General features: G+C 42.7%; 1 protein-coding gene and 1 long non-coding RNA gene across 2 annotated transcripts in view; one reads left to right on the forward strand and one right to left on the reverse strand.

Moving 5' to 3' along the window:
• Positions 1-23,613, reverse strand: part of DEGS2 (delta 4-desaturase, sphingolipid 2) — a 30,719-nt gene that overhangs the window by 1,424 nt on the left and 5,682 nt on the right. Inside the window, exon 2 of the mRNA XM_054025095.1 lies at positions 9,279-10,021. Coding sequence (XP_053881070.1) covers positions 9,279-10,021 — 743 coding nt within the window. The remainder of the gene's footprint in view (positions 1-9,278; positions 10,022-23,613) is intronic.
• Positions 15,017-23,613, forward strand: part of LOC128835557 (uncharacterized) — a 37,207-nt gene continuing 28,610 nt past the window's right edge. The window contains exon 1 of the long non-coding RNA XR_008444672.1: positions 15,017-15,195. This is a non-coding gene — a long non-coding RNA (uncharacterized LOC128835557). The remainder of the gene's footprint in view (positions 15,196-23,613) is intronic.

The raw sequence follows: 23,613 nt of genomic DNA on the forward strand, positions 1-23,613 counted from the left end.
GACCGAAATTCACCTTGCCTGCTCTCAGAAGTGCTCTCGCTATTGCTGTAGGTATGTGCACCCTTCCCATCAGGGCTGGCTCCAGGCACCAGCTGAGCAAGCTGGTGCTTGGGGCGGCAGATTGAACGAGGCGGCATGGATGCTTTTTTTGTTTTGTTCTGCTCCGGCCGCCCTGTAGGGGGCAGCAGCGCGGAGGATGGGAGCACCCTGCAGCAAGCTCCGCAGGACAGCCTGCGTCCTTCCCTCCCCACCGGCCGGAGTGGAGCCCTCCCGGCAGGCGGTGCGCAGCACGGCGGGAGGGGCCGCGTGGCAGCGCCCCGCTGTAGCCCTGGCCGCCCCCCTTCTCTCTGTCTCCTGCTCGCTCCCTCCCCCCCCGCTAGCCGGTCCCCCTGCACCTGCGCTCCGGCGCACAGATCACTGTTGTTGGTTTTTTGCTTTGCCGTTCTGGCTGCCCCCCCCCCCCCCTTTTTTTTTTTTCTTTCTGCTTGGGGCAGTCAAAAAAGCCAGAGCCGGCCCTGCTTCCCATATAGCTGAGTTTTCATTTGGGGGGCTGTAAACATTAACTCAAGTGACAATATCCGAGCAAGTTATTTTAAAGATTTCTAGTGGGACAAGATGACATCTGAAGTGCAGCTTTGGCAGGGAGTTGGTTTTGCAGGCAGTAAGGACAGCATGAAAAGGACGAGATTTCAAGAACTCATGGAAGTGGGAGGCTATAGCAACTTTAGCACGAGCAATAGTGGTGATACAGTTGTTATTACTGATAAACAGCTCAGCAGTCTGTCTCTGCACGTACTTGAGCGTAGCAACACGACAATCAGTGGCGCTGCTGTACATTTGTACAAACCTGCCAAGATTATTCTTACCTAGGCAGATTTTTTTTTTAATTGAACTCAGCCCTTTAGACAAACCAAAAGCCATAGTGTCCCAGGCAAAGTAGCAGAGCTGAAACCAGATTTCCTTCCAGAACATTATTTAGCCAGTATTTAAAAGCCAGCGAGGTTGTTGAATGCAATAAAAATTCCACCCTTTAAACTTGGATTTTTATGAGCCATTCTTCCCATGGAGCCATTTATATGCAAGTTTTTGACCTTCAGTGAAAGAGGTTAAGAAACTCAAATAAAGTTAAAGTGTAAACCAGTGTTAGTCACACTGTAAATTCATTTACCTGTTTTTATACGTCTCCTTTAGCATGAATTGTGTAATACATTCCCAACACGCAAGAAAAGAGGAAGTTACTACGTTAATAAGGACATGGATGAACAGAGCTATATAAATGCAAGGGTTGAAAGCAATCCACAAGCCTTACTAACAATACACACACCACCAGGAGATAGGGTAGTGTTCCAGGACACCAGGGTTAAGACCCAGTTCTGGTCATCACATTCTGCTGTCTCATAAAATGCCATTGTTTCCATTAGAAAAGATTCTTCACCGCCTATTTTAATGCTATTATGAAGGGCTGATATGTAGTATTAGAACAGTTCCTAAATTTCACCCTAGAAATGGGGACTGTGACCCATATGTACTATTCATGTATCAATTCAGGAAAGAGGATGATTGTATGGGTAAGGTACTGGCGAGCTGGATTTAGACTCTGGTTCTGCCACAAACTCCCTGTATGACCTTAACTCAAATCATACTCCCTCTGTGCATCAATTCCCCCCCCCCTTTCCATAAAATAGGGATAATCCTTCCTTTCCCCCACCCCTTGTCTTGTCCATTTAAATTGTAAGCTCCTTGGGGCAAGCCTTACCATTATGTTTATGCAGCATCTACTAAATGGGGCCCAGAGCTCAAAGCAATACTGTTAGAGCAAAAGGTCAACTATTTGCCTATAAGCCCAGCTGTTATATCAGGAGCAACGACTGTTTCTGCAAAACACCCGCTGCAGCCTTCTGTGCAGCAAGATTATGTGATAACACAAGGCGGGCAGCTCCAGGGGGAAACGAGCCCATTTGGCTAACAATACTGCAATACAAATTAATAGTTACATTAGCAAAGCACACTAGGATCTGCCAGGAAGTGTAAAATCTGTTACAACTCTTAGATCATCTCCCTCTCCACTGAAATACAGCCACCACTGGAATAGAAAAGCAACTGCATATGATAGTTTGTGAGAGAATTTTTAGTAAACTGATTTGGCCAGGATATCAAAGTAACACCCTTACTCTTGCAGTAGTATCATTGGCTTCTTTTTAAATGGCCCTGGATAACCAGGAGCTTGTTTTTATGTCTCATCTGAATCTACATCGCTAACAGCACATTTCTCTTCACCACACCTCCTTTACCCTAATGCTAAGGCAGTGATTCCATACGAATGACTGCTATCTGTTGAGCATCACCACCACTTCCTACAGCACTGGGATTCTCTGCCTGGGTATGGGCACAGGCTGTTTAATTATTCAACAGGCATCAAGCTCCTTGTATTGGTCTCCAATCCCACGGTTAAGAATCCTGCTATATTGACAAACTCCTGCCCATGTTTTGAAAGGAGCTGAACACAGCTGGCTTTGTTTCACATCAGTTTAAAGAGCAGCTCTCAGGCTGTCTACACTACACAAATTGAGTGTGCCCAGAATTGTATGGTCCCCTCATATGCTCATAACATATCTCATGTAAGAGTGCCCTATAGTTTATAAGCACATCAAATACAGTTTCAGTTAAATATGCTTCCAGCAAAGTTAGATCCCAGTTTAAACGGTTTCAGCCTAAATCATGTTAGCACTAATGCTTCAGAAAGTTTTCCCAATATTGTCCCACTGTGCATGGGGAAGGAAGCTTTATATCTCCCAGAATCCACTGTTTCTGAGAGCAGAGCCAGGCTCTGCAGGATTGGTACACAGAGGACACACTAAAATGATTTGGAGCAGCCCCACTGTGGCTGTAGAGCAAAATGGCAACATGATTGCCAGATCTAGCATGGATCCAGGTTGTGCATAAAGCAATTCCAGTTCAGTAAGGAATGGTAGTCCTATAACCAACCCCAGGGCCTGAGCAGCAGATCAATAGAGTTCTGGGGCTGGTACCAATAGAGAGTGAGAATGAAGTACTGAGCTTTGGAAACCTTACCTTAAAATGTATCTGTTTGAACAGTAGTAGTAGATTTAATGAATTATCTACAATGAATGATTGAAGTTTATGATATCTGTGTACCTAGACACTCAGCTTCCCTGCTTTTTATCCAGCACTTAAAGACTGCAGATGTGCAGGCAAGGGATGTGCTGGCCACGGCTTCCCGCCACCCCCATTGGCCTGGGACAGCAAACCACAGCCAGTGGGAGCCACGATCAGTTGAACCTGCCGACACGGCAGGTAAACAAACTGGCCCTGCCCGTCAGGGTGCTTACCCTGGCGAGCCATGTGCCAGAGGTTGCCGATCCCTGTCCTAAACATTGTTTCGCTAGAGTCTGGAAGACACCAGCATTTTGAGGGTTAAGTTTGATGGCCTGTTGCCTCTACTGCAGGGATGGGCAAACATTTTGGCCCCAGGACCACATCTGGGTGGAGAAATTGCATGCAGGGCTATGAATGTAGGGCTGGGGCAGGTGATTAGGGGACAGGAGGGAGTGTGGGAGGAGGTGCAGTGTGCAGCTCTGGGCAAGGGGTTGGGGTGCAGAGTGTAGGAAGAGGCTCAGGGACTGAGGGCATGGGGTTGGGGAGCAGGAGTAGTGCAGGCAGGGTGCAGGAGGAGTGTGGGCTCCGGCATAGTGCTGCTTACCTGGAGCAGCTCTGGGGTGGCGTGGCACGCACCAGGGCCCATGCAGGCTCCCTCCCTGCCTGCCTGCCCTAGCCCCACAGCTCCCTCCTGGGAGAGGGGGCGCAGAGGGCTCCACATAGTACCCTGGCCTGTAGGCACCTCCCCAAAAGCTCCCATTGGCTGCAGTTCCCAGGGGGCGTAGGGATGTAGTGCTGGCTGCTTCCGTGAGTGGTCCCATGGTCCCATGGGGGTGGCAGTCCCGCAGACCACATCCAAAGCCCTGACGGGCCAGATCTGGCCCACGGCCCATAGTTTGCCCACCCTTGCTGTATTGTGACATATTGGAAAGTGCACTGAAATAAGAGCACTGACATTTCTGTACAGTCCTGCTTTGTAATGTTTGTTGATGTACTACCCCTATAAAGAAATCCAACATGAAAACAGCTGGTATGTTTAGTTGTCTATGCTAACAGCATCACAGAACGTGAACCATGTACATTGATTTAGACATAAGGAAAATATTTTAATGCAAGTTTTATTTTAAAACCATAATACTGATAGACCAACAAACTGAAGTTAAATTGCTACTAAATGTACTTTGGCCTAATAGCTATTATAGGGTACCTGTCCTTATCTTTCCAGTCACCCAACACCTGCTGTAGTATTACTATGGACTACTGCCCTCAAGTAGTCGTTTCATTTGAACACAGTACCATTATCTCAAAGAAAAATGGGAGCATTGTGATTAGAGTATAGGACTGGGAGTCAACACCTGAATCCTATTCCTGGCTGTGCCACCAGCTTCCTGCATTATCTTGGGCAAGTTACTTTACATCTCTGCCCCATCTGTAAAATGGGGATACCAATACTCCCTTTCTTCACAGGGCTGGTGTGAGGCTTAACCTGTTAGTGTTTGTAAAGAGTTTTGATACCTTAAGATGGAAGGCATTACATCAACCTGAAGCAGCTGGTATATTGAAGCCAGGGCTAATCCTGACCTGTACTGCCTCATTGTTTACTTGTGCTCCCCCTTTAGCCATCTGATGTCTCTTCTCTTACACTGCTTGCAAGCACTTTAAGGCAGGGACTTTTTGTTCCGTTTCTACAGCACCCAGGCACATGGGATACGGGGCTACAACTGGAGCTCCTAGGTGCTACTGCAATTCCAGTGCTTTACTACAGCTGTATTCATCATCTTCCAAAGTAAGTGCTGTAGTAGTGCTGAAAGTCTAAGGAAAGAATAGGGGAGGGAAAACAACAGTGATAAAAGTATGTTCTAAGCTAGCTGTGTGCAAGTTGATAATTCCAAGGTATGTGTAAAAATACACAACAGTTAATAAGCTAATTCCACTGCTTCTGCTATCAGGTTAACTTGTGCTTCAAACAAGCACAGCTACTAGAGTTATTTTGAGGCAGTCAGTCTAGTAAGTCTGGTTTCACCCCCTGCCCAGTACTTTCCCCACGAAGTTTAATGAATAACTCCTTTGCCTCAGGCAATACCCAGTGTAACAATACATCTTTTTGTCTAATGATGGGGGGTGGGAAGAGCTTTGCATTATCATTTGGAGCATTTTTACAAGGGTGTCAATTCTACAGATAAGTAGAATGGATCTTTCTACCACTGGTCAGAAGAGAATGCAATATTACATTTGACAGTGAAAAAATTCACATAAAGACTAGCCAGCCTTTAGCATTACATGTTTTTCTTTAAAATTGGTACTTCAGGACAGGATACTAATTTCATGGTATATAAGAAAAGCAGTCATCCCACAGCTCATTGAAGGAGGAGAGGAGTTCTACTGCCATCATATGAGGCTCACATTTTAACAGCTTCTAGGTTACAGCATAGCCTAATGGTTCCTGTTTCTATTCAGAGATCCGAGGGTCACACTGATGCATGTTTTTCCAATGGCAAACATGTTGCTTGGGACATTCTGAATGAGCCATCTGTGATAGAAAATGAAGCTAAATATCAATTTCTGATAAACAAATGAAAGTGCAGTACAAGGTCCATTTATTCCCTCATTTCCCCATTATGTGTGAGACCTGATCATACTCAAACAGCTCCCATTACGTACTTGCTGATAGATAACGCTAAAGGTTCTACATCTAAAGAACCAACTATATTAGAGGATTCAACAAGTCCAAGGTTAAGCGCTGCAGTTAAGTAGACCTAATGAAGTAAGTTATTTCAAGAAATGTTACCACATTCAAATAATTTATTCGACAATCAATTTTTTAACCATCAATACAGCAGAGTATTTTTGAGGGCCACTCATTCCATCCTAGCCTGTCTCCTTTAAGTGAGCCAGTGCAGCATGTGCACAAAATGGTCCCTCCAACTGTTGCAGTACTTGTGCATTGTGATATAGCCCATAATTTTATCACAGCTCCCTGGAGTAGCAGCATGCATTTGTTAGTCCTTGATCTATTGAACTGAAGGATTTTTGTAGTGTCTAAAGCCCTGAATGCTCATTAATATTAAGCAGGTACAATATAACCACTCTAAATATATGCAATACTATATTATCACCTACATATTTGGCCTGTTCCAGTGGCGCCTTCCATTGGTTGTCCTGACCACAAAATTACACAGGACTTTGAGGGCCAGGAGTTATTCCCTTGAAAGAGCTAGGTTTAAGCTCACTACAGTTACTCTAGCCACTGCCTTTGGACAAGGATGCTCCAGGTGGGTCAGGTGCTTGCTGTTAAAATAGAAATTAGAAACATAAAAATGTATTTGGTAATGTTGTGAATTTTGTGCAATAGAGCTGATTGAACAAATGTTTTCCCTGCAAAAATTAGTTCTGTTTTCTTCTAAGTTGGTCTCCAGCATTTTGGGGTTTTTGGTAACTGAAGAGTGAAGGGAAAAAATGTTCAATTTTGATGTTTCTGATTAAAGTCAAAAATTTCTACCAAAAAAGTAGTTTGCAAAAATTTCCACATTTGCCAAAAGCTATTTTCTGTCAAAGACGTTCAGAAAGTTTTCCGCAGCTCCAATGTGCAATAACTTTAAAAGTTTGTCATAATCACAACATATTCGTTTCCTTCTCTTTGTATCTCCCTCCAAGATCCAAAAACCAGAGTAGTCTGTACACACTGACCTGCACATTGAACATGCTTCCAGACAAGTCCATGACTCTTAACTAGTTCCGCCATTCTCCCGTGTCCCCCGCACCTGCCCATTTTATACAGTATCCTCCTCCCTCCCCCCGGATGCATCAGTGAGGAGGTGGGAAGAGGCACCAGTGGTTGTTTGAGTGCCATGAAGAAGCAGGGGTCACATTACTGGTTTTTTTGCTAGTGTCCCTTTTTCAGGTCTCAGTAGTCTGGAACACATGCCTTACATGGATCATGTTAAAACTTTCTCTGCTAGACTGAAAAGCTAGTTATCAAATATTCATTCCCCACATAAATACTTCTAGACTAATCAAGTCACCCCTTAAACTTCTCTTGGTTAAGCTAAAAAAAAAATTGAGCTCCATGAGTCTTAACGCTAAGGCAGGTTTCTAATCCTTTAAACATTCTTCATGGCTTTTCTCTGAACCCTCTCCAGTTTATCAGCAGCCTTCTTGAACTATGAGCACCAGAACTGGACACACTATTTCACCAGCAGTTGCACCACTGCCAAATAAGGAGGTAAAAACGTCTACTCAAGATTCCCATTTATGCATCCCCAGGTTTGCATTAACTTCTTTTTGGCCACAGCATCATACTGGCAGCTCATGTTCAATTGATTATTCCCCATGACCACCAAATCTTTTTCACAGAGTTACTACTTTCCAGGGCAGAGTCCCTCATTATCTAAGTGTGGCCTACATTCATTGCTCCTAGATGTGTACATTTACTTTGAGCCATACTGAAATAATATTGTATTGTTTGCACCCAGTTTATCAAGCTATTCAGATTGCTCTGAATTAGTGACCTGTCCTCTTATTTGCCACTCCCCCCATTTTTGGGTCATCTGCAAGCTTTATCAGTGATGATTTTCTTCCAGGTGATAGATAAAAGTGTTAAATAGCATAGGGTGAAGAACTGTTCCCTACAGGCCCCCCACTAGAAACATACATTTTGAAACCTATAAAAAAGGAATCATAATTGAATGGGTTAGCCATTTTAAATCCATTTAAACGTGTGCCATATTATTTAGATCATTCTAGCTTTTTAATCAAAATGTCATGCAGTACCAATCAAACGCCTTACAGAAGCCTAAGTATATTATGTCAAGACTATTACCTTTTTCAACCAGACTTGTAATCTCATAAAAAAAGTCATTTTGAGGGAATCTATTTTCCATAAACCCATGTTGATTTGCATTAATCACATTACCCTCCTCTAATTCTTTATCAACCAAGTCCCATATCAGCTACTCCATTAACTTGCCCCGTTGTCTGTGTCAAGTTAGTCAACTCTGTGAGGCTGAATCCAAGCCCATGTGTTCTGTTCAGCACCAAACAGGGTCTGCAATTACACTTCTCTACAACTCAACTGGTGAGCTGATCACTGGACAAGTTTCACTTGATAAATTGCTGCTGTTTCTAGTTTACACAGAAGCAGCCAACTCATTTTTAAGCTATTCACAGATCCTGTTCAAGAACAGCCAAAGAGAATTTTTACACTAAAATTTAAATAATCTGAGCCACCCCAGGATCTGGTATTCTGAGTAGAATGTTCCAGTGCAGACTTAGGCTACATCTACACTACAGGGGGGAGTCGATTTAAGATACGCAAATTCAGCTACGTGAATAGCGTAGCTGAATTCGACGTATTGCAGCCGACTTACCCCGTTGTGAGGACGGCGGCAAAATCGACTTCTGCCGCTTTTTGTCGGCGGCGCTTACTCCCACCTCCGCTGGTGGAGTTAGAGCGCCGATTCGGGGATCGATTGTCGCGTCCCGACGGGACGTGATAAATCGATCCCCGAGAGGTCGATTTCTACCCGCTGATTCAGGCGGGTAGTGTAGACCAGACCTTAGTATACGCAGCTGACACAGCAGCCATCTCAGCTATCCCCATATACAGGAGCAGCAGAAGCTCTCTAAAGGGGAGGGGGGGGCATGAGCACCCGAACCATGGCCCTGCCCTCCCACACTGTTTGTGTCCTCCCCCCCCCCCCGAAGCCCCACCCCTGCACTCCCCCTTCTCATTTGAGAAAATGGGGGGGCATGCCCCCCCCATTCCAGTCCTCTGCCCATATATTGAGGGCACCATTTTAGACCTAGATGTACCTCCATCCCATAAAATCTACTAATCTGTTTCCACCATTGCACATCTATTGTACGCCACAATAAGCTGAAGAGGCCGAACTTAGGAAGTTGAAGAATTGGAACTCTTAGGTAATGTTTTTCATGCAAAAGAAATTTCTATCATATTGTTAAACCCTCTTGCACTGTCTGTGTGTAACTCTCCCCCACACTCCCATTTTTGGATCTTTGACCTCTATTTTCTCCCACAACGGTCTTTTGGCAGTTTGAAAGATATGCTTTAGCCTTAGTTAAAAATGGCTATTGCTATAATACAAGCCATTCCAAATTAAGCTACTCTAGCAACTTTTACAAGGATCCACATATATGCTTACCATTGGCAGCTTGCATCCAGGAATGCTGGGGAAATCATGGTGCTCCATATGGTAGCCTGCATTAAAGGTGATCCAGTTGAGAGGTCCATAATAAGAATAGGTTTCGTAGCCTTTTAAGAACATGTAATGTTCTGCTATGAAGTGCCCAGCAATAGGATGCAAACCCATGCAAAGTAATGTGCCTGCTATTAAATAAATAACAGGCTTCAGGCCCCATAAGTAGTAGATTATAAAATCAATAGAGAATTGTACCAGGGCATTAAATATTTCCATCTGAGTAACTGCTTTAGGGTTCACGTAAAGAGGTCTCAGGCCATAGAAGAATGGTTGGAGGATGAGCCAAATAAATTTCCGAAATGGAGTGCAAAAGAACCAGCCTTCGAAGTCGGTTGGAACATCCACATCCAAAGTGTCTCCACCAAGGTATCGATGATGGTCGATGTGGTATTTCTTGAAGGAGGCAGAGTAAGGAAGTCCAAATGGCAGGTTGGCAAAGACTGCAAACCATCTATTCCACTTAGCCTGCTTGTTACCAAAGGCAACATTGTGTGAAATATCATGGATCGCTAGCGCCATTGAGTGATTGATGCAGCCCCCAAAAGCATAAGCCCAGAAGAAAATCCATTTCCAAGATAAAGCTTTCACCAAGTAGCAGGCTAGAAGCTGTGTCAACACCATTCCAGACACAATCCATTTTAAGTGGGGATCTGGTCCCATTAAAGATTTAATTGTTGGATATTTGGCTGAAGGGGGGGGAAAAAAACAAAACAACTCATTAAGTATCAGGAAAGTAAGCATGGTCACCACATGGCATTCCTCTCTAATTTCTTCCATTAAAAGTTTATGCACAGGGGCCTAGTCATTCAGAAAGTAATGCACAGGTACAGAATTACTTCCATGCGGTGTGCATTAACCCTACTGAAAGAATAGTTTCAAACACTGTTACTCCGCACCAAGCCTCTCTTGAGCAAGTGTACAGCCCTGATGGGATGGGGGATTTGTGGTTGTATCCTAAGAGCCACTAAATTAAAAACTGCAGGAGCACCTTGTATCAAGCAAGTCAATCCCCTGGCTACTTAACCTGATCCGATTGACATTTCTCTGCTCTGGATAACAGCAGATTGATGATAGAACCACAGAATGGACTCCAAAGTAGACAGAGGTGTTTTGACACCCACAAACCAGGGGAGCTAGCAGGGGGGCAGAATACTGAACACAAGACACATCCATAGAGTACTGTTGTGCTCTTTTTTACAGGCCCCAATAAGGGAAAAACACTAGCATTTTACTCATTAATCTGACCTTTTTAAAATCACCAATGGTTACATCAGGAACCAGTCCTTGTTTGCACTGACATCATAAGAGAAACCAATGCTATAATTATCGGGAGAAAGGAAGGAAGATAAGTGGTAGATTTCCATATCTTTGTGTTCATTAGCCTTAGTAAAGTTACACACCAGGGACAGGTAAGAATGCCACCCAGAAAAATCCATAATAACCTGATATAGTTCTGATTGTGGGTCTTCACAGCACCATGGAAAGATATTGCAAAGAGATAAGACATCTGATTTATCCCCCAGGCTAGTTCAAGATTGCTGCCTACAGAACTTTTACTAAAATGCTAAGTCCAATCCAATTTTAAGTAGTTATCAATATATGTAGCTACAGCATTAGAGATCCATTACAAGACATTTGTTATATGGTAGGAACATGCTTCCGATATAAAAGATGTAAAGTATTTGGCAACATACTCCTTTAATTGATCAGGGTGTCCTATTTAGCACTTTACTCTGTTGGGTGTGTATCTATAAGAAATTCTATTTTAACCGCTAACCCTCAATTTACACAACATGATGGGATAGAATTAGTGTGTAGTAAAAGATATTAACAGTGCTCAGCATTTCCAGTTAATACTAGCTATTGGGAAACACTGAAATCCTTGGAGGAAGGTGCTATATAAATGCAGAGAATTTGTCACTTTAAGTGCCCATAACAGGAGCTGTGGGTATTCATGGAGCATCATGCACTTTGATAGTGACAATGTTGTCAAAGAAGAAGAAACCATATGTTTTACATAAAGATCATGAATTCAGATTCTTCCAGAAAGTATTACACATTCCATAAATTATGATTTATGCTTTACAATGAAATCAGATTAATTTGACTAAATATACTGTGGGGAAATCTTGGCATCTCTACTCACGCTCTTGCTTGGGAGCAGGAGGGTTGATTGGGTGGGATTAGTTCAGATTGTGATTGAGGATGAAGAGGAGTTAATTTAGTAATGCAGGGTAAGAATCAGTCTCTGCAACCCAGTAACATCTCATTATGGCCAATACCATATGCTTCAAGGAAAGGTGCAAGAAATTCTAAAGAAGGCAATTATGGAATGAGGTTTTATATCCTTATTCGATTGGATGTTCTCCCCCATGCCAAGTAGTCTGATCTTGAACCACAAGGAGCTCTTTGCTTCAAGATATCATGCAGCAATGAATTCATAAGTTACATATGTAAAGATGTATTTCCTTTTATCAGCTTAAATATGTTCCCTTCTGGTTTTGTTGAATGCCCACTTGATTTACAAGAGAAAAAAAACAAAACCCACAAGAATGTGCAATTTACTTTTTGTGCCCCATTTCATTATAGCCTCCTATTAGGTCCCCTCTTTTAAAAGATCCTATATCCTTTCCAGTTTTTCCTCACATGAGATTCTATGTCCTTATCACCCATCTTTGGAGCCTTTTATTTCTGCAGTACACATATTAGTAAGTATAACTCACATGGGGAAAGTTACAGGATCAATTCCTTAATCTGGGAACTGTGGCTGCAAACTGTATTTGTGTCCACACTGGGTGATGGGTGAATTTTTTATAATTAGACAAGTAAATGTCATCTGACCATTACATCACATTTGCTATTTCATCAAGATCAGATTATGAAGGTGTGGAACAGTGCTGCTGTGGATACTGTAAACATCGGAGGCAATGCAAATAAGTCCTGTGACTTTGCCAGCAGTGACAGTTGTAACACATACAAGATATGGAAGTTTTGTACTAAAAAAAGGATTCAATTAAATAGAAAAGTGAACGTTCATAATCTCAGTAATTCAGTATTATTTATAACGTGGAGGTTCCTAGAGGCCCCATTGTGCTGGGCTCTGTACAAATACACAGGAAGGCACACCCAGCCCTGAGAAGCTTGTAACATCACTTTTTTTATTCTTATTACCAAAGCATGTATGAGCCCTAGTCACAGACCAGGAACCTGTTGTATTAGGTGCAGACATGCCAAACCCGTGGGGGAAAAAACTGCAGAAATTGGGCTTGTTTTTGGCTTAATGAGCTTGTGAGTTGCTGGTTGGCTAATTTTTGGCTTGTAGCTTGTTGGGCTTGTAGCCTTTTTTTTTTTTGATCGGCTCTCAGCAAGCAGGAGCAAGGGTGTGCACAGTGGGCCCACCAGCCCCAGACTCCATACTGGGGGAATCTAGTCAGAGTGCTGGGGTTCTGAGGGATTGGCTTGTTTTGAAATGGTATTAACTTGATTTTTGGCTTATTGTGAAAATCAGGGTGCTCATTTACCACGTGAAAGTTGGCAACTGTGATTAGGTGCTGTATAAACATACATAATTAAACAACTGCCACGTTCTTATTTCAGATGAAGTTAGTAGATTTATTTTAGTATGCCATGGGATCATTTCTCAATACCCAGCCAGCTAGCAGCATTAAGGCACAAGGCCGTCACATAACATCTCATCCTGAAGGATGCAGTCCTTTGGTCAGATTGCCCACTGTAGGCATTAAACCACAAACAGTGCATTTCTACCTAACAAAAACACCCACAGGAAAGAGGTCTGTCTACTCATGTATTAAAAGGAAAGCATCTCCTGAATAGTTACACAATTCAGATGTTTGTCCATTATTTCAAAGCCATTTAGTGGCTTAGAGTATTTTTGCCTACATATTTAAAAGATAATAGAATAGTTGACTGATTGTGCAATATACACAATACCTTGTACTAGAATGTAGGCACCAGCCACATCTGAAAGCAACATTTTCTGATCATGCCTGATTGTATTGAAAGATACAGTAATAAGTACAGAAAAGAGCTTGCAGTCAATACAAGTACCTTACTATCTGCATAAGTTTAGCTCAGGAACAAGACTGGTTAATTTCAGGAACACTGTATGTAAGAAACCCCGAGGTAAATTCTGGCATAATAGTTGGTAGCACAGAAAGATTGTCCTTAGGTTAATACTGCCAAACATTTGTTGACTATTTTTCACATACCCTTTAGTCTCCTATGCCATTATTGCACTGCCAGAAAATAGAATTGAAAAGAATCGCTGAGATTGCTAGGCTTGCTGTACTTACATACAGCAGGAAAAAAAAAAAAAAAAGGCTCTTAAAGGCCTCCTAGTTCATGAGAGCAGCACATGCAAAGTATTCATTACTTTGTTGCTCTGACATATGCAAAACATCATGGCACATGCTAATGAGACTCAACTTTAATATAAAGGGTAAATTTCATCCCTTAGAATAGTCAATCATAATTGATAATTGCAGTTTAACCATAACTAAAAGAAGACATGCAGATGAATGAGATCCATTGACTAAGAAGAGCTATGTCAAAGTGGGTGTTTTATACAAGGTCAACATTTATTTATGAATCAGGCTAAGGTATTCCAAAAGGCATAGGAAGAAAGAACAAATGTTTCCACCTGAAAAAAGTAATACACATTCAGAGCCTGTGATACTACCATAACTTTTCATGGATGCCTAAGTTCTTTGGCCTATGTGGCCTAAAAATAGCTATCAGCCCTTGGCAGGTCCTAAACAGAAACATTGTTTCTTCAAGTAGCCTTATACGAGACTTTCTTAAATTGCCTGTGCAGCACTACAGGTAGGAAAACTCATGTTTTAATAGACATTTCAGCCCTTTGTTGCAGCACTGCAAGTTAGTAAAGCATCCTGAATGGTAGGTGGTATTATTAGTACAGACTGTGCAAGAGTAGCTCAAGGGGAATCTGGGCAGAGCCTACCTCAATTTGCTTTTTGCTTAAATAGGGCTTGTATAGCGTGAAAGGTTGTGAATGGTTCCAGAGGTAACAGATTTTTAACACCAAGGATGTTCCCCTGCAGCATTTTTGGCTCAAACATTACAGCATTGGACTAGAGTCTGAGACCCTGACTAGGAAAAGTGACTAAACAAACACTGACTACTTGCATTGCACAATGGAAGCAAGTGAAGGCTGCACTGTGTTGGGATGGTGCCACATTGGTGTGGCCATACTGAATGAATGGTGTGAGAACATATCTTGACATAACTGAACTGCAAAAGAGAATTCTGGGAACAGAATCCTTCTCTTAGCATCAGGCGGATGCCAGAGGTGAAACTGACTGGCTCCATGCTGGGTGTATGATTAATACTGATCTTTGAGTCAGTAAATATGTCCACTTGAAAGCAAACAACACGTGTAGAACATCTTGAGTGGAGCCTGGGCTGACCGGGGCATCTCGACCCCGTTGAAGTACATCACACAGGGGGCTGAAGTGAATGATTGATAAGGGAGTGAATGTGGGGTAATGTTCAGTTGGCATCACTCTGCAGTCTCCTCCTAAAGTATTAATTGGGTAAAAATTAGTACCCACACGCCCACTGGGCATGTTTTTAAGACATGTGACTCCTTTGAGGAAATAAAGTATAAAAATCAAGCAAATTAAATTACTGTTGAGGGATTCCTTAATTAAAACGCTTAATGCTGCTAGACAGAGTAGCCAAAACTCTGCTCCATGGGCTCAAGTAGGACTGTGAACCAGAAGGGTCTCCAGGCAGCCAAGGCCTTGCCTCGAGGGAATCCGAGACAGACCAGAGGGCTGAGGAGACCAGACCTGGAGAGAAGAAGCCGTCCATAGAATTGGTAACCACCTTCTCTGTTTGCCAAGCAGGAACTGTGTGAGGCTAGTACAGGGCCTGTTTGTGTATCTTTGTGAAAGAGAGGCTCGCTAAGAGGAATGTATAGCTCTTAACATATAGTTCTTAATGTCTAACATAAGAGTTATTTGCTTAGTGTAACCCTTTACCGCTTGTGTAATTTCTTCTCAAATAAACTGCAGTGTATGCAAGATAATTACTGTGGACCTTTTTCAATGGTATGACAGTAATCTGCTCGAATGGGAACCATTAAAGATCCATTCAGGGGTAGTAGCCCCCTGGTGCCAACCACTGCACTTTTAGAATGGAGACATCCCCTCCCTGCAGAGCTACCTGCCATTTTGTATTCAAAGGCAGCCTGCTCCAGGCACTGTGCTCTTTCATGGACGTGCCTCAAGTACTCCACATTCTTTTTGCTGATACAGACTAACACGGCTACCACTCTGAAACCTTACTTTTATTTTGTAGGGTTCCCCCCCGCACCACCACCTTCATCTTATGCAATGAAGGTCACTGATTGAAAGTAGATAGCTGTTCTTTGTGTATGGGAAAAAAACATTTTGTAATTATTTCTTTTAATCATCTAAGTTACTAGCAACAAAATTAAGGAAGTTTACCCTAAAAATATCCCTTGAAAAGGTTCAGAATGAGGAGCATTAGTACGCTACAAGTCACTAACTAGTAGTTACTCACTGAGGTCACCCCAGTCAAAAATGGTTTTGAAAATACTGTAGCATATTAATGTCATATGTTAAACTGGTGCTGTGGAATTAGTCTTCCCACATCTAAGACCCCTCAGTCAAATGGGTGCAGGGCAGGATTATAACTACACAAATAGAGATTTCCAATTACAATTGGAGAAATCATTTCTTGCCATGTTGAAAAAAGTAGGGGATAAAACCTACTAATATTGTCCGAGGCTACTGCTCCGGGCTCCCCCTCTGCATCAAGAATGGCAGTTGATCTCTTGCTCTGGGCTCCCCCTAGTGTTGCCTCAGAGAGAGCTGAGCAGGTGGTCCCTTCTCACATGCAGAACAAGAGGTGGAGATCCATCAGGCCTGCAGCTGCCAGTGGCAGGACAGTGGGGGCATTTCTCCTTGCTGACATGAGATGCTTACATCGTATATTTAATGTTTATAGTAGCATAACTATGCACAGCATATTAGAGAGAAAGACAGAAGGGAGGCTGTATGCCAAGTAAGGAAAGGGAGCTCTAAAGAACCAGGGGTTGGAACTATACTTCTGTTTAGCAGAGAGGGGAAGTTTTATTCCCTCATGCTCCTCTTTACTTTGACTCATGACTAGATGACAATAATAGCAACATGCATGTGCAATGGAAGTAAAGACATTCCTCTTCACACCAGGCTTTCAAAGGGCCTTATAAGCAAAGGGGGGAAAAAACCCAGTGACACCTGGGCCTCCAGGACAGTGCCCTGTTAAACAAACATGAAGTCACTCTGAAGTGACTCCCTGCCAGAACAAATAAGAGGCACCAAAAAGCACAGCATATTTAACCTTACCACACTGCTGCGCCCTTTAATTGATCTGGCATTTATATGGAAGAAGGATCAAAGTAAATATATTTTCACTCCATTCTCTCATGAAAAGGCTTTGTGTTTTTCAGCAGCTCACCAGAATGAACAAGCCCTTTTTTGTGTTTTAATCCCTCCCTTCACCCACAACCCCCAGCAAGCTAACTTGGGGATACTAGCACCACATAATGTATCATGATAAACCAGATGGCTTTAGATACAGAAATGTTACACTCACCAACCCTTAAACTCCCTCTCCCCCTCTCGGCCTAGGTGAGGTAATATATTCCCCCATAGGTAGCCAAGGATCTCCTAATTTCTCTATTCCCTTGTAGAGAGAACCAGATGAGGACTGGATAGATTCCGTTCAGAAACCCTCAATACAACTTTTAATTAACCACCAGGTATGCTGTTGAGTGACAAGAGACACTGCAATGATGGGATGTTTGTGGTGATTTGGTGTTATTCTCAACGTTGGCCCAAAAGTGACAGTTTGATATTGAGGGATAGAGCAAAGCCAGTATTACTGGGGGTATTATAATTAGAAAAGTATTTGCTATTAGAAGACCAAGGACCAAAAATGTAGGACACTAGCCTAAATACTTCTGAAAAGTCACTCAAGGAGTCAAAATATACAAAAGTAAGGAACATTTTTACAATCTGAACTTCAGTTTGTCTTAATTTGAGCAAGTAAAATATAAAATATTTAGTCTAAATGAGAGGTTGGTTGTGATGTTCCCTGACCATATCTGGGCTTTCAGTTGGGATGGTTTATTTCAGATTTAAAGAATCAATGAAGACAGTGTAAAGTCTCCATGAGAGAAGCATAATAGATAGTCAACAGCAGCCATTTTGAACTTATTCATCACAGGGAGTGCTTTTTAGGTACAGTAAGGTGCCCAATGTACTGCAGGATACATAGTAAAAACAGCCTTAGGCCACGTACCGATGCAGCTGGGCTGCAGTAAGATCTTCCGTGTAGCCTCTCTATGCTGTCAACTTAATTAAACCACCCCCATCAAGCGCCTGTAGCTATGTCAGCAGGAGAGTGTCTCCCGCCGACATAGCACTGTCCACACTGGCACTCCTGTTGGTGTAACTTGTCATGTTTCCCACACACACACACACACACACACACATACCCTTGAACAACATAAGGTACACCAATAAAATTGCTAGTGTAGACATAGCAGCCAAATAGCCTCTAGGGCATGGATTCAATCACAAAGTCAGACACCAGAAAACAATGGTGATTTCTTGCAGTTGCTCACTAAGGCTATGTCTACACTACAGCTTATGTCAGCAAAACTTATCTTGCTCATTCACACCCAAGTTACACAAACATAAGCGCTTGTGTGCACAGCACTGTCAGCGGGAGAGGTTCTCCTGTCGACATAGCATATGCTGCTTGCGCAGGTGGGGTTTTTTTTTTATTCCAACAGAAGAGCTCAACCCCATTGGCATAGAGCATCTTCACCAGATATGCTGCAGCAGCACAGTTATACTGGTACAGCTGCACCACTGCAGTGCTGTACATATAGGAATAAGTCTTTCACAAAAGACTTACCCTGTATTGTCAGAACAAAAGAATGGTCATACTGGGTCGGATCAATGCTCCATCTAGCCCAATACCCTGTCTTCCAACAGTGACCAATGCCAGATGCTTCAAAGAGAATGGACAGAACAGGGCAATTATCAAGTGATTCAGTCCCAGCATGTGGCATTCAGAGGCTTAGGGACACCCATAGCATGGGGATGCATCCCTGACCACCCTGGCTAATAGCCATTGATGGACCATGAACTTCTATTTTTTTTTTTTTAAATATAAACACAATTATAGTTTTGGCCTTCACAACATCCCCCTGGCAAAGAGTTCCACAGGTTGACTGTACATCAATTACACTGTTTTCCTTAACAGGGAACAAAATTAATTTGTCATTCTAGAGACCTGGTAATTAGATTTCAAGTTAAAAGGTAAATCACTTTCAGCTATAACATGCAAAGCCAGTCACAGGCAAGGTTAACTGATTCAGTCTTTAGCTCAGCTGTATTTAAGCACCTCTGTTCTTTTAAAGTAAGTTCTGTGAAGCAAAACACCATTCTCCAGTAAAGTTTATTAGAATGGTTCTATAAACTAGATTTGATCATGCATGCAAGTGAGGTCTCATTCTATCTAGGCTTTAATATTCTGCTCATTGTGGTATCTGGATGCCTTTATCTAAGTGAAACTAACATTCATTGTGTTTGAGTTATTGATTTTTAAATGATGTACTCTTACCGTTAAGAATTGGCACCACCCTCTGTGGGTGAAAAGTATGGGCCAGGCAGTGACACAGCACGTCCTGATAAGAAGAGGCCAGGGCAATACCGGTATGGGCAAGTTTTACAGGATGCAGACAGGAACTCATCTCAGAGTCCAGGATTGTTTTCAATCTTATTATACCTGGTTGCATACATAGGACATCTCCTGCACTGCACCATACCCTCTAGCCCATGTCTGATCAGGGACAGTAGAGTATTGACGTGTATGAAGCCCTGCATGACCAGGGCTGATTGTGCCCTCTCTCTTTTCTATAAATTATCTGTCTTATGCTATGCAGAGTATAAAGGTTAATGATTAACTAGTAAGCAAGTAGAAGGAGTCAGCAAGGGCTTCCCCTACCCTTAACACTACAAGGCAGGGGGAAGAAGTGAAGATATTTCTAGTCTGTATGGGATACAGTACCAGGCACTTTGTCAGCTCTCAAATAATGGGATAACCATAAGGAGGAGCGTGAAAGTGAGAAAGACAACAGGGCAGGGGGAGAATAATGGGTAGGAACAGAACCTCAGGAGGCTGAGGGGAAAAAGGAAAAAAAAAGAATAAGATGAAGAAAAATTGGAGAATAAGAGCAATAAAATTCAAACAGAGGGCAAAAATGAAAGCAAGAGATGGAAGGGGGGGGGGGGGGGCGGGAAGGGCACAAACAGGCTAAGGGAACAAGTCCTGTTCCTCCTTTGCCCCTGTTCAGGTATGAAGTTAAATCGTGGGATAGTCAGCAGTTCCAATCCTGTTGAACTCTGCTGCTGTGACATAAGATAGACAGTCTATCCATCAGGTAGACAGAACCTATATTGTATAATCAAAATCTTGAAACTCACCTTCTCAGCAATGGGCAGTTAGTACCAATTGTGGAGGGTGAACATTACTGGCTCACAAAACGAGATGGTCAGAAAATAGTGAACATATTTTGAAGTCTGATTTTTTTTATTTTTCTAATCACCATCTCCCAAACATCCTTTTTCAGTGACAAAATGGAAAAAGAAAGGGAGAGAAATGGAAATGGGAGTTGGGGAAAGAGGAGACCAAAACAACTTCCAATTTTTCAACAAAATTCAAAGGAAAAATGAAACATTTAAAAACCACGAATTTTTTCTGTTAAAATTCTCATTTCAGGAGAGAACGTTTCATCAGAAAAGTTTCAATGAAAAAATTCAACTAGTTCTATTCCCAGGTAATGGCCCACTGTGACCCAAGGTGCTAACTAGCAAAGGGTTCACATTGTTCTTTACAAGCAACTCCTGTCTGAGACCTGACAAACTCATACATGTAACACATTGCTTCCTTGGTGTTTATCCATAAAGGGTAGCATATGAAGTCTCTACGGAAAGCTTGTAACTTATCAATACTCAGTCATTGTGAGATGTGTGTACAAAGAATAATGTAACTATGTTGAAAATTATGGCCTTGGAGTGAAAAAATGATTAACCAGGGAATCATGTGACTCAGTAATAGCCCATTCAAGCAGGAGGGAGTGGTCATCACTCCTGGGCTAACCAATTACATAGTGTATTGCTCAATTGTCCACCTTTGCATCAATCCAGAAAAAAAGTCAATGAAAAACCATTGGTGACAAGGAATATGACAGTGAGAGGATGGCCATGTCTGTGGATAAAAGCAAAAGACTGATTCAGTATATCTCAGAGTATAGAAAGACATTGTGCATCCACTCATTGAGGCGGTACCTTGGGGCACTAGCCAATCAGAATGGAGTCCCCAAAAAGCCAGCCATTTGGAGCAGAGCAAAAAAAAAAAAAGCTAAATGGCACAGCAACTGAGCACCCCCTGGAAGCTAGTGTTCAGAACAACCGTTCTGCTTGCCCACACCTAGAACTGGCCCTAATCACAAGCTTCCTGTGCTACAGTAACAGCTGGTTCAAGGTAGTGCCTAGATGCCCTCCCGCTCCCAAGATGAGGGTCCCACTGAGCTATATGTTTGTACAGTGCTTAAAGAGTCTCTGCCCTGAAGAGCTTACTATCTAACTAGCCAGGACAGATGAAAGGTGGGAGAGAGAAGCATTATCCTGTTTTAAAGATAGGGAACTAAGACACAGCAGCAAAATTAACTGAATTGTCTGAAGTCCTACAGGAAGGCTGGCTGAGCCAGGAATTCTGGGTTCAGTTCCTGAGTCCCACTCTACTGTCTTAACCATAAGACAAATCTGCGTCTTTTACAAGTCATTTAAGAGCTGTGCCCCATTTCACAGGAAGAGAGAATATCACGAGTACTTAGATTAGCAACAGCTGTCTCCTATAACAATTGCAGCTGATGAGTGTTTTTCAGAGGTAGCCCCCATAACAAACACATTCCTGTATTGCAGTCTGGAAGTGGACATCATGTTGTACAAATCAGAAATATACCCTGTGACACATGAGTGGAAAGCAGTGATTTTTGTGGCTTGGCCTAGAGCCCTGAAAACACACACCAGAACACACTTTCTTATGTGCTGTCTACCAATATACTCAATAGATTTAGCTTATTTAGGAATCCCAGTCAATCTACTCAATGCCTGTTTGATAAATGGAATGGCCAGGCTCTTTCCTCATTCACATAAAAATTTTACTCTTAGAACAGTGTTTTTTTTGTTTTTTAAAGATTACAGGTGTCTGGCTCCGGGGGGGAGGAGGGGGGAGGAGAAAAGAGAGAGAGAGAGAGAGAGAGAGAGAGAGAGAAGAGGGGCGGTCTTGGGTGAGTGAGGTTCTGTGGCCTGCAATGGGCAGGAGATCAAACTAGATCAGGGGTTCTCAGAAGAAATTTTTTGATGGCCTCACTGTGGCCACTCTGACAATTTTTCCTAAAATACTTAATTAACTTTAGAAAAAACAAATAAATGTGCATATATACATGTCCAAATCATTGTAATTTATTTTAGAATTTTTTTTGCAGACAAAATAATTGACAGTTGTCTCTATTCTTTACTGCACCTAAACGGAATAGAAACACAAATAAGGTGCTTTGCATGTTTTGCTTTTTTGGTTGTTTTTAGACTTGCTAGCTAGTAAGTCTGTTTCTGTGAAAAGCGATATTTGTTAATATTACTTTTCACAGCAGACTTACTCAGCCCCGGCAAGCTGGGAGAAAAATTAAGACCTGGATGGGGAGGCAGGTGTGTGTGTGTGGGGGGGCACAATTTGGGGTCCAGATGGAGGGCTGGAGGAGGCAGCAGAGGCCACGGCTGTGGTGGGTGAACCTGGGGCCAGAGCTTGAAACCCTGTGGTTGGGGGAAGGAGCCCACCTCCACATGGTGGAAGCCAGAGTCCCACTGTCCCCAGAAAAGTGGTGAACTCCCACTGATCACCTGCTCTTACAGTGTTTGTGGCTCCAGAAGGGGGCAGCTTTCTTTCCCGCCCCCCTCCCCAATCCCATCCCATCCCATCCCCTCACCACCCACAAGGCTGTGACCGCATGAAAAGCCCCTGGTGGCTGCATTTGAGAAATGCTGAACTAGATGATCATGATGGTGCCTTCTGACCTTAAAGCCTATGAGTCTACTTTTGAGGAAGTGTCCCAAGGACCTCATTTTACTAAAGATTTAACTAGATTTGAATGTTTTTGAAGTACTATATTTCTGGTGATCCAATCCCTGGTTATTATAAATCTTTACAGCTTTAACCCATGACAAGGCATGTTGCGAGTCACTGGAATGGGATTTTTTTTTTCTGGAGCTAGGACATGGGTCCTATGAATTTCTGGCCTCTTTGCCCCAACCTGTCAAACTTTGGCCTGGCAGGCCATTCTTACACACCATCAGAAAAGTTGTATCCAGCTCTTCCCTGCAGTACCTGTGGTCTCCTCATCTCAAAAAAAAGATATACTGGCATTAGAAAAGATTCAGAGAAGGGCAACTGAAATGATTAGGGGTTGGAATAGGTCCCCTATGAGGAGAGATTAAAGAGGCTAGGACTTTTCAGCTTGGAAAAGAGGAGACTAGGGGGGAATATGATAGAGATATATAAAATCATGAGTGGTATGGAGAAAGTGAATAAGGAAAAGTTATTTACTTGTTCCCATAATATAAGAACTAGGGGCCACCAAATGAAATTAATGGGCAGCAGGTTTAAAACAAATAAAAGGAAGTTTTTCTTCACACAGCACACAGTCAATCTGTGGAACTCCTTGCCTGGGGAGGTTGTGAAGGCTAGTACTATAACAGGGTTTAAAAGAGAACTAGATACATTCATGGAGGTTAAGTCCATTAATAGGTATTAGCCAGGATGGGTAAGGAATGGTGTCGCTAGCCTCTGTTTGTCAGAGGGTGGAGATGAATGGCAGAAGAGAGATCACTTGATCATTGCTTGTTAGGTTCACTCCCTCTGGGGCACCTGGCATTGGCCACTGTTGGTAGACAGGAAACTGGGCTGGATGGACCTTTGGTCTGACACAGTATAGCCATTCTTATGTTCAGTGAGCAGTGTGCACCTGATCAGTGTCTGATCTATACTTGCCCCAACTCAGTTCCTAGCTCTTGACATTTGTGTTACAATTCAATACAATGCCCAGACATGGCTCATGGGCCTGCTGTTCCCTTTTGGAGTGAACAGCAGCAGCTTG

The sequence above is a fragment of the Malaclemys terrapin genome, chromosome 4, assembly GCF_027887155.1.
Source record: "Malaclemys terrapin pileata isolate rMalTer1 chromosome 4, rMalTer1.hap1, whole genome shotgun sequence".
Taxonomy (NCBI): domain Eukaryota; kingdom Metazoa; phylum Chordata; order Testudines; family Emydidae; genus Malaclemys; species Malaclemys terrapin.